This window comes from Rhyacophila brunnea, unplaced genomic scaffold, assembly GCF_057557595.1.
Source record: "Rhyacophila brunnea isolate RB1 unplaced genomic scaffold, BYU_Rbru_1.0 scaffold_17, whole genome shotgun sequence".
In the NCBI taxonomy this organism is placed as follows: domain Eukaryota; kingdom Metazoa; phylum Arthropoda; class Insecta; order Trichoptera; family Rhyacophilidae; genus Rhyacophila; species Rhyacophila brunnea.
Window position 1 is genome coordinate 21,275,530 of NW_028232827.1, and position 12,124 is coordinate 21,287,653.

The following is a 12,124-nucleotide window of genomic DNA, read 5'->3' on the forward strand; positions in this document are numbered from 1 at the left end:
ATATTATTTTGTGGTCATGTTTATTATTATGATTTAGTTTTCTGAAATGCCTTGAAATTATTTTTATTTACATAAAAATCTAGTTTCAATATTGTAACTATACTTACAGAAATTCTGGTAGGCGGAGGAGTATTCACCTTAATGTGTATTATATTAATTTTATAAAACTTTTGCCTGAAATGAGAAGGTTACGAAATGAAAATAAATTAATAAAGAAGCCGAAACTTTGACATAACAGAACATTGACATTTTTAGAATTTTCAGTTTCATTGTTAATGTTAATAGAATTGATTAGGTTGACCTAAAAATAATATGTCATGATACATTAGTATGGTCCCAATGGAGCAACATAATCGAAAGCGATACTAATTAGATATATATTCGATTATACCTGCATTGAAAGTTAACTATAGAAATAGCAATATTATATTGAACTACTATAATTGAGAAAGAAATACGAACTTATGTATAGTTTCCAGAACATTTTTAAAATGGTTGTATTGGTGAAATCATAGAACAGATAATAAATAGAATACCGATAGGCTATAATTGAGATATGTAATTAATAAACGATTCAATATTTTCGGGAAACAACGTTTTTATGTTTCAAGCTTCAATTATTTGTTTTAACGTGAGATTATTTTTTCCGCTGTATTCTATGTTGAAATTAGAACCAAATGGCAATTTGTTTCAGCCGATAAACTCTTAAATGTAATAAATATAGGCAAAATAAAATTGGACGTAGCGCTATTTGTAGCTCACTTTATAATTTAACACGGACTTGGCGCTTCTTGTAATAAATCGAGAGTTAAAATATTTTTTTTTCGTAGGGTTATGTCGCGTTCTGTAATTTATAGATCAATACATATTGTGTAAAATTATACAAAGAATACGTGCGTATTTTTTTCTCGATTTTGACCAAATGTGGACTTGTCGCTTTTTGGAATTAGACGCCTCAATTATTCAATACGCCGAATCTTGATGCAGGGTTTTGAATGATGTGCGTGTCCTACGAAAATGAAGCACGCATCATGCACGTGCAATAGTGTGTGTAATACACAAACATTAAATGAGCGTAAATGCATAAACCGAGAGCAGTTTTCAGTATTCGACGTAAAACGTATTCTTGACACGTGTGTAAGTTTAACCCGGATTCTTCCATACTCGAGTCGGTTAAATGCTATCGCCTTACCCGTTTTGTATTTCAGTTCCCATTATTTCTGAGTTCCCTGGGTGAAATGCATTGTTCGTAAATAAACAATATGATAGCGGCATCCTTTTTACGTCATGCTTTGGTTACTTCCAGCGGCGATTTCCTTTGACGTATATAACGCACATAAAATCGTCAGATGATTTTAAAGGGGCCTCGAAACAGTTAAAACCAGTCATTCAATTATTAAATTATATCAAAATTTAAAAAAGACGCGTATTTCTCATAATTAGGGTACCTACATATAAAATATTACCCCAAGCGTAACAAAATCCCTGCAATTGGCATCAGAACTGATACGTAGACTAGTACTGCACTTGTAGATATAAAATAAACCACTAATGTGATTATGTGTCATCAATGTCATCTTCAATAATAATTATTTTGTATTACAAGATGTGAAACTCTAGATCTTCTCTAACTCTAGGAAAAAGATGCTTTTATATTTATACTGGGTATGCACGTTGGTAGTCATGGTTTATATTTTATTTTTTATCGTGTTGGCCTCAAAATAGTTTCAGAAAGTTAGTTTAGCATATTGAAAAATTTTATATCTCTCCATTTTGAGTCACTATTAAATTAAAATATGCACAGATGCGACTAAAAATATAAACGCAATCCCAATTCGGAAAGTAGCTACCTTGTTTAGTGTATTCTGTCGATAAGGTCACGTATAAGTGTATGTATCTCGAACCACATCCGGTTGTTTGTCAGCCCGCCCTATTTTTAAACATCACTTCCGCTAGAATTTATGAACAGCCGGAAAAAGTGTTTTTCAATTATGCTCAGAGTTGCGCTACCAAGAACAACAGTGATGTCGTAAGCTTATTAAATTTACCGAAGACATTACTAAAATAATCTCACCGCATAATAATATAAGTGCTCTTTTGAAAATATAAAAGAGAACCTTTTCAATGGTTGTTTTTTTGTGTAAGTAGGTGTTTCGGTGCCTACATTGATATATACCTACATAATGTTTTAGAAATAATTTCATCATACTAAGCGTTCGATATTATGCGAGTTTAAAAAAAATGTAGGTAGGTAGATACTAATAAAAATAATGTTATATATCATACTACGTAGGTACAATGTTATAATTATTAATTATTATTATGGGTAGGTACTTATGTGTATGTTGATAATCAAAACTAGCGCTGCAAACTCACAATATTTATTATTGCTCACAATACACCAGCGCTACAGCGGCAAAGAATAGAAACACGAGCTGTCAAAAAAACGTCTCAAGATAACGTATTTTTCTACGATGTTGCCAATAAAACCCCTACAATGTCAACTTTATAAAAAATAGTGATTAAATGTAAATTAGTAAATAAGATAAAATAGCGCTAAATACACAAATACTCTTATGAATATTAAAATAGCACAAAATACTCATATTAATTATTTTAACAACATTAACAAAACGTAACTCAACAATATGATGTTCATAATGAATTTTACACATAACTTCACTGATACTAGTAAACTAAATAAATATCATTTTTTTTAATAATTAAAATCACTGATTTGAGAAGTATGTTTATATTGAACTATGTATATAATATATATATAGGCAGGTACCGTTTATAAGAAACTATTTTAACAATATCATGTGTTATAAACAAATCAGTTAAAAACTTAGGTTATTTGAAACTGAAATGACTATGTGAAAGTTTGAGATACAAATATAATAAATATTTTAGTTCACATGTCAATATAAGAAAGGATATTTTCAATAACAGAATATAGGTACACACATAATATTTATTTCGGCTTTCTAGAAAACATATTAATTAAAGGCGTTTCTATCGTTGGATTTTATACTCTTTACCATGCGGAGTTTCACTCTATTAGGAATATTAATTTGTAAGCAGGCAACACAGTTCTCACTAATCGTATGAGTTGTCAACTTTCTGTTTATCGCATATAACCTCAATCCAAAACATACTTTTGTTTTATAAACTTTATAATGTTATCGTAACAGGTGTTAAGTGTAGTTTATTTTCAGAGTAGTGATAAAGACAATCCTTGAATACTGCATGCAGTGCAATTTGTGAAATTATACCGCCAATCGGTTGTAAAATATGGCCGAAGTCGCTGAGCCATTGGACGTTGAAAAAGAGCTCGAGGAAGTGATTCGAAATGCTGAACCGGATCTGAAAGATGCAGTTAAGAGGGTATATAATATTATTTTAATATTGTTGATTTGTTTTTATATTGTTTTCGTTAATCAATATAATAAATAATATATAGGAAAAGTTTGACGTTTCATACAATACACCTGTTGACTTCGCAAATGTCAAATGAGGTATTTTTGTATACCTACTATACAAATAACTACATTATTATTCAACTGGTCTAATATTTGGTAAATAACTTGTTTTTTATAAAAAAATAGTTTCATTTCAATTGATTGTCAAACATAATGTGTTGCAAATATGATACGTTTACCTGTGTAGGTATATTTTTAATCACAGCTTTATTTATGGTACCTAATTACCTACCTAATCTTTAAAGAATATCGGATGGCTACAATTGTTTTTTTTATGATCTAATTCAATTTTATGGATATTTGGAATTGGTACATATTACCTACATCGATAAATTTATACTTAACATAATACAGGTGTAAATATTTACTAACTATTTACCTATGTACGCACCTTTACTGATTAAAATATAAACTAATGACTATATTATACAATCATTAGTCACGTAGGCATTTTCATAAAATGATAACAATTAATTTGCTTCTAAACATTATTTAATTTAAGTATTACCTACTGTTTCACAATATTGCCATCGTCAAGTTTTCATCATATTTTAGCCATCACTTTTATTAGGCAGGGTCGATCTATTATTACCATATGAACGCCTTCCCATAGCTCCTTTCAGTTTTTTCGGTTCCTAGGTCGACGTACTACCGTCGAACTTGGCGATTTTGTCAATTCTGCGGATTTATTGCGGCCCTGTGATCGTTTAGTATCCCCAGTAGGGATTGCAATACCGAATGAAAATACTAATACCGGTATTATTACCGTTATTCGTGAAATATAAAGGGAAAAAAACAGAAGGATCTAGCAATACTTGCACCTAATGTTTTTATTAGTTTATTGCACTTTTACATTTGGAAATTTCTTTACTTTTCACTTACTATTTGCTCACCCTTTTGTTCAACAAAATTATATTTCTCCATTATATTTTATGAGCTACTTTATATATAAACATATAAAAAATTAGTTATTATACCTATAAGTATTATTATATTATTATCATGAAATATTCGCCACTAGGACGGAGGTCCCAAGATTATGATTATACAAACGAACCGTAGGTAGTTAACCGCGATTTCAGTTACATCTAAAAATACGCCTGACAACTCATAAGACCCCCCCGACTCCCAAGCGACTGGTGAAAACATTAAATTTGGATAAATTAAAAATTAGGTAAGTACATAGGTACCTACCTATATAATGCAAGTGTATTTCTCTAAAATCGGCACGTGTCATTGCAGGGCACCAAGGACAACGGAAGTAGACCCGACAAAAATACAGTTTTGTTAAACCTTTTAAGTTTGTCATACATTTTGTTTCCGCTTAATGCCGAGTATACAGGTATTTTGTTATTTTAAAAACAGGTATTTCGGTTCAAAAACTATTTTGATACCGATTTTTAAATACCGGTATTGCAATCCCTAGTCCCCAGGTCAGTGCCGGGATTGCGTGAGAATTCGTTAAATCTTATGAAAAAGGTACAACTTAAAACCTTTTTGGTAAGTAATAGGTTAATCACAAAGTTTATCGTAGCATATTCAAAAACACTAGTATTTAGAAAATTTAGATTAGGTATTGCGCCATATTATTATTTAAGGAATTCGAGTTTTACGTGGGAGGGACATTTTTGTAGTAACAGGGAATGTGGGAATAAAAACGAGATATCCGTGTGTTGTTATTATCTGTCAAAGCTTTTAAAATGTCCACGCACAACAAAGTATTTATGTGCGTATTGCTTTTTTGATAATCCCATTAGTTTTGGACAATGTGGAAGCAGTGGCGAAGGGTTGTTAAGATTCGACATAATTAGTGCACACTAAACTTTGTCATTCATACTTCTTTATTTTCATTTAACTAAGAATACATATTGCAGATGATGCTGGTTACTTTAAAAATTCAATTAACAATTAATAACAATATCATATTAATTATTATTTGTGTATATTGATAGATTACGAAGTTGATAAAACACCTCACTCTTATCTATACATTTTCTTTTCTTTTCCGACCATGTCCGATCCTAATAGGATCATATGGGCCTCCACAGAGTAGAGGTTTGTATTAACAGGTTTTGTTTTTACGAGAAATGGATGTCAGCCACTTGCTCAACCTATTAGGTCCATACCCTGACTCACACACAAATTGAAAAAACAATATGTGTATTTGCCAGACCCAGGATTCGAACCTGGGGCCTACGGCTTGATAGTCCAACGCGTAAAGTAGACCAGTACATTAATTGGATCAGTTCATCTAAATACCTACTTGCATTTGTATAGTATCGAATTATCTATTAAATAATATTAAAACTCACGTTGGTTAATTAGGTATAAGATTTTTGTATGGCAGATTCAGCTCTTGGACAAAACGTCCGCCTCCAAATCTGTGGCACCCGGTTCGAATTCCGCGGTTTTCTCAAATTGATTGGATTCAGAAAACATTGCATATTATGCATTGTTCAACAATTAATGGTCGAAACAAGTTTGGAGGGGTGATAGAATCTACATTTTTGGATTTGTATGCCAATACCTACTCTCTCTCTGATACTCATAATAGTATACTAATAATCGGCAGTATAGCTGGGTGAATGTCTCCCCATGCTCATTTTACTTCCATCGTTTTTCAGTGACATATTGTATTTATGATGAATCTAATTAATTCGTTGATCCAGCGATCTGGCCTGGCTTTATGTTTGTGTAATGTATCTTGGGTACCAATGAATAAAATATTTATTTAAGTCCAACGATCGTCCTCTTGCTAAGTGACGGCGAGCCCATGATTATGTTTGCTGTCACCGGCCTTTACTCAAAAGTACTGCACATAATATAACGTACTTGTGTCACTTGAGGTAGTATAATAGTATAGGTATGCGAATTCCACTGGAAATCAATCATAAACAACGCCACGTCGTACCATATCAACATCCGTTAAAGCGGTCCCGGTCAACATTACTTGTGATTGTCTGTCACCGTTTCACAAACTTAATGCCAGCGCTCCATTGGCGAGCCAAAAGTCCGAGGACAATAAATCGTCCGATTTGTCTATGCTCTACTGATCTACTGATCAACGAACGAATAAAAAAGTCGAGCTGTCAAAAGTGAAAAGTTGCGATTCTCATAATGTCTTCCGATAATCCTATAATTTTGTGTTATTTATATTTAGACTTGCATAAAATAATATAGCAGTGAAAACAACACAAGTTTTACGTTTTCTTTTATGAATTTCATAAATACAATTAAAAAAATAATTGTTAAATCTCTCATTTTCTAATGTGTAAATTAACAAATTAATCAATGAAAATGTTTAAAACAATTACAGATTTTTTTCGGTCCGAATGATTGCGTATTAATGTCAAATCGAATTTGCATAGTGATCGACGGGAGTAGTCTGGCAACTCGGAGAGTAAAATATCAAACATGTTTGAAATCCAACGAGCCTGGTCTGCGGATTAAAAAGTCCTCAGATCTGGGGTGCTCCACGCGAAAAAAAAGTCCGAAGACTGTAAATCGTCTGACTTGCATACCAATGGAAAGCCAGCATAACATAGCCGCGACTAGGGTCGTCAATCGTCATATCGAAAGGAAGTATTGATTCCAAAGTATCGAAATATTGGTAAAAAATATAGATACTCATTTGATGGCCCTAGCCGCGACCCAGTATGCTTACTATATTAAAAATCCTTTATAATTCCTTAGTTAAAAGCCGGGTTGATAGTGGGTTGATTGTTTGGGCACCGAATTAGTTGAAATACGACCTTATGGTGGAGCAAATTAAAAAGAATTTTTTGAGACTCTTTTATTTGAAGCTTTATGGATACTATCCGTGGGTTTATTCAACTGACTTTCTCTTACACAATGTAGTTTAAACGCTAGAAGATATTTGGTCACGTATTTTTTCGACTCATAGGTACGTGGTGTAAATGAGAACTATGCCATTATTGGTAGTATTGGTGTGTATCCCTGATAACTATCTCAAAAATCGGGAGCATCGGTTGTTTGTTCTCCTAAGGTGCAGAACTATCCTGCCATTGGTAATGCCAATTGGGAGGGCAATAACTTGGTTCAAGCATATCGCTCCGGCTGTTGATATATTCCACCTACGTGAGGATGAGTATACGGCCGTCTCTTTCCGGTAAGACAACTCACGGTAAACTGTGCCACCGTGAAATGTAATACGTACAAATACGTACATTGTATTTAGTATTTACTTAACTTACTAACATATTATTCTTATTTCGTGTTATTATTCTGTGGTAAAATCATGAATAAAGTCAGGCGACTATCTTTAAGCAAACGTCAACCTGTGGGTAGGTATATTCTATTCACAAGGCGGCTATCGACGGTAGTTTATCATATTTATGTATTGAGGTGGTTAATTATTATAACTGTCAAAAAGTGCTATGTTTTAACAGACCCTCTCTTGGCTGTGTTAACTTTTAGAGCGAGATAGACAGTTTTGACAATTTATACGGCTAACTTTTGTAACAATTATAATACATAAATATGATATACTACCGATAGCCGCCTTGTGTATAGAACAAAATAGACCCACCGAGCGCTGTTGGAAATATAAATTGTAATGTTTCCATATTACTCACAACTACAGATTTGAAAAGATTCAGAATGTCGTTGTTAGTAGGTGAGACTGCTCGTGTGATTTGGTTATAAGAAATGGCTATATATTATTATAATCATCTCATCACTTTATTGGCAGTCGGCCATGTTGTTTTATTTTTACAATGAAAATTGCCGTAGGTATGATAATTTTTTCTCGTCCATTCCATTGTGGCTATTATTATACTATTAACGTGCTGCCACTCATGCGAGTTAATTTGACCCAGTAAAATAATAAAATACTTATCGTACGACATAAATGTAAAGAAAGTTATTCTAGGTTTAACTGCCTGCGTTTACACCTTTAACACGGAGATAACATTGACTGGATATGCACAACTAAACCGAATATTTATACAGGTGACTGGACAATTGGATGTAAAAAAAATTACATTAAATAACAGTAAAAAAAATGTGAATTACCATATTCGATCTTAAGCGGAGTGCTCCCACAGTGTGGGATTGTATTAACAGTATTTTGTATTTTGACGAGAAATTGATGTTAGCCACTTGTTCAACCACCAAGCATAGACCTACCTTGCTCTGAGTCCAAACATATGAATTTGCCAAACCGGTGATTCGAACCCGAGACCCAACGGTTACATGTAAATTGTACGTAAAACATTTCACAGTGGTACGGTTCGCCATGACCGTATACTATATACTATGGGCGCATTAGATGATTAAAAGTGGTGCATTGCATCTTTGCGCCTACTTCTTCCTCAGTTTAAGTAATACAATCTTCTTACTCATTAGTTCGTCCCATTTTTTGACAGTTTACAATAGTAGGATGTGAACAGTATGTGTGTATGAGAGAGAAACAAGGTCGCGAATAACTGATTCAAGTTTGAAGAATTCTCTGCTGCTATTAGTAACAAATTTAACACCAAACATTGAAAGACTAGCGAAATCCAAACGCTCAAAAGCTCTCAGTGCCCCATCCCGCTCAGAGCTCTCTCTCATCACATCCAACAACTGTAGTCCAGAGTTATCTTCACCAAATGAGACTCTCCGGCAGCTGTGGTACTATCAGCGGGATCCATGGCCCTCTCGCCAAGAGATTATTTCTGACTATTGTAGATTGGTGCTCCAATAAACGTGTGTTTTTTAAACTGGCATAAATTAATTAATTTAATTGCGTGATTGACTTATTCCTTTTCCTCCCCTAAGCAAAGCAGATCCTATCGCCTATCCCTATTTTCCAACCCAACCAACCGTGAATGTAAAAAGGTAGAAAAGGTGCTTGAGTTGTATGGCGCAGCTGTACTCGTCTGTTAAAAAATTGGCGGATGTCATGCAAAAGGTTGGCTACCCCTGAAAGTGACTCGTTTCCCATAGTTAGTGTTAATGAAATTTTCAATATTTGGGCATAAGTAGTACTATGCTTGGTAGGTACTACACCGTCACAACGTACTTTTTTCAAATAACTTCGACACATTCGATATGTATTTATAATTGCCAATACCTACCTATTGTTTTCTCGTAAATAATAATATTCTTAAGGGGGAATTCCCTTTGTTCTTCAAATTCAAATAATACAATTTCCCTCGCTTTCGGGGTGTTAATATAAACCCAGCGTTTTGTAAATAGTCTTGAAATTCAATACAGAATCAATCGGCTTTCCTTTTAAATGCTAATAAAACGTAACGTGGCGTACTCACGTCTGACTTGTACCTTCGCATCAAAGTATAGAATTCATTCTTTGGCGGGATATAACTGACATTACTGTTTATATACTTACTTACCTGGTGAAAATGCGATATCCAGTAGTATGTAGGTAATGAATAAAACAACGAACTGTACCATAGAATGTTTCTCAAACTATATAAACCAGCAGGTCTAAGTATTTCAATAAAACACTTAACTCAAAATGTATGTATTTTTTTCTTATGAAAATACTCTTCGGGAGAAACCACAGAACAGATCCTTCCTTACCCGTTAGGTATTTCAGTTCCCATTATTTCTACGTTCCCTCGGAGAAACACTTGTGAACTCAATTATTCGCCTTTTAGATAACCGCAAATAACCGTTTAGTACTCTGTTGAATATTGGGATAATCTCGGAATTCATAAATTTAACAAAATAGTGTTATTGACGTTATAGGTGTTACAGAGTTACGTTGTTGAAATAGACAGGTAATACGGGGACTTTCGTATGTGCATTCTATGATATAGATAGGTAGGTACATACACAGCTTTAAGCTTCTAATCTGAACACAGAAATATATGATCCGGGTTCGACTTTCGGCACTTCAGGCATCTTCATCCACCTATGGTAAAGATACAATTGACACATTATTATAGCTGTTTTGTTAGTTTGTATATTAAATGAAATAATACAAAACATGTAATTATCAATTATATTTTTATTTTTTTGACGATGTTCGATCCTAAGCGGTTTGTATCAACAGATTTTTGTTTTTACGGAAAATGGATGTTAGCCACTTTACATATCAACATAATAGGTCCATACTCTGACCCAAACACAATATATTGAAAAACAATATGTATATTTGCCAGACCCAGGATTCTATCCTGGCACATACGACATTATAAGCTGACCCGTTAGCCGCTTGGTCATCGTGGGGCCGTCCAACCACCAAAGAACTTCAATCGATAGTGTTAATAAATGATGATACTGACAGCTTCGTTTATATAAAACAGTTTAACGCCATCTTTTGTTGCTGTTTTGCAATTAGTATTTACTTTGTAAGTTCTCCCTAAGTTACTAATTAACACAATTAAGGTGTGCCAGTAGCCAAAGTTACCCGTTTGAGAGTTCCCGGTAAAACTATATCGGGGTAGTAAGGAGTTTCATTTTTACGAGGCTTTCAAAATAATGTAGTCAATCAATCACTCGGAATAATTCAATGTCCCTTTTTACCCCCATCCTTTTCCGTTTCGCTGTCCATAAAACCGATTCGTCATCATTTGGAATCTTTCGCGTCCATTTTTTTCTATTAATACTAATAGATACCTACTTAATAATAACGTTTGTTTGAGTGCTGTGATTTTATATCTAAAAACATACAGAAAAGTGGCACGGGGGGGTCCATTTCGAAAAAATATCTTTATAATACTACCAGCGCCACAGATTCCGCTCTTACCCATACTACTAACAGCTTTTTGTTGTTTCAACTGCGGATCCTCCCATTTACAGCGTACATTCTTCATACCCAGACACTCCGCACTTTGAGTCTGGCGATAAACATATGGCCCGCAGATATAAAACTACGGATGTTCTCATACGCCTGCTTTAACGGTCCTAACTATTAGATGGGATTTTACCCTGTTTATTTTTCACCGGCAGATGTATGTCGGTATGTACTAAATTAAATTTAGTATCAGGAGTTGTTTGGCGCCACTGCATGACGGCATCTGTCCAGTGTTTATCCACACCGAGTGACATAAAAGACCAATTGCCACTTCTTCAGTTTGGCGGTATTCACTTATCATGTCTACTTACGTATCCACCTTCCTTATGGTGTCCTTCCACAGTATACGTACCCATTCTACGTACCTTTGCATCCCGCGTTTCGCTACTGTTGCAGCTACAAATTTACTAAACTTTAATCAATGCAATGATATAAAATAAACGTTTTTCTTTCATTGTTTTTATTGCAAGTTAAATTAAACATTTTTTATCGTTCATTGTTTATGTTTTTTTTATTGTGGTAGGTATTGTTATAAACGATTGTTTGATTTATAACTAAAATAACTTTGCATTTACCACATATTATAAAATTTTATAAAACGCGTGTTATCTTTGTGTTGAGTTTACGTTGTAAAACATTATAAAATATGACTACCCGCCAAACTTATATTATGTATATTGATATATGCATATGTTACGCCGAATGTGCGAAATTGACTATTACATGAAATGGGCAAAATTTTGGCTAATTCATGTTATAGTCAAGCCCGTTGCCTTATTCATGAATTAGGTAAATTATCAGCCGAGTGCGTGAATTCGCCAGGGTATGGAATTCTTAAACTGTCAACATGACAGTAGAAAAAGTAAATTTAATACGG

General features: G+C 33.8%; 1 protein-coding gene across 1 annotated transcript in view; it reads left to right on the plus strand.

Moving 5' to 3' along the window:
* Positions 1-3,086: 3,086 nt before the first annotated feature.
* LOC147073825 (uncharacterized) overlaps positions 3,087-12,124 on the plus strand; it is a 42,890-nt gene continuing 33,852 nt past the window's right edge. Inside the window, exon 1 of the mRNA XM_085944449.1 lies at positions 3,087-3,387. Within this exon, the coding sequence (XP_085800575.1) occupies positions 3,295-3,387 (93 nt within the window). The 5' untranslated portion in view covers positions 3,087-3,294. The remainder of the gene's footprint in view (positions 3,388-12,124) is intronic.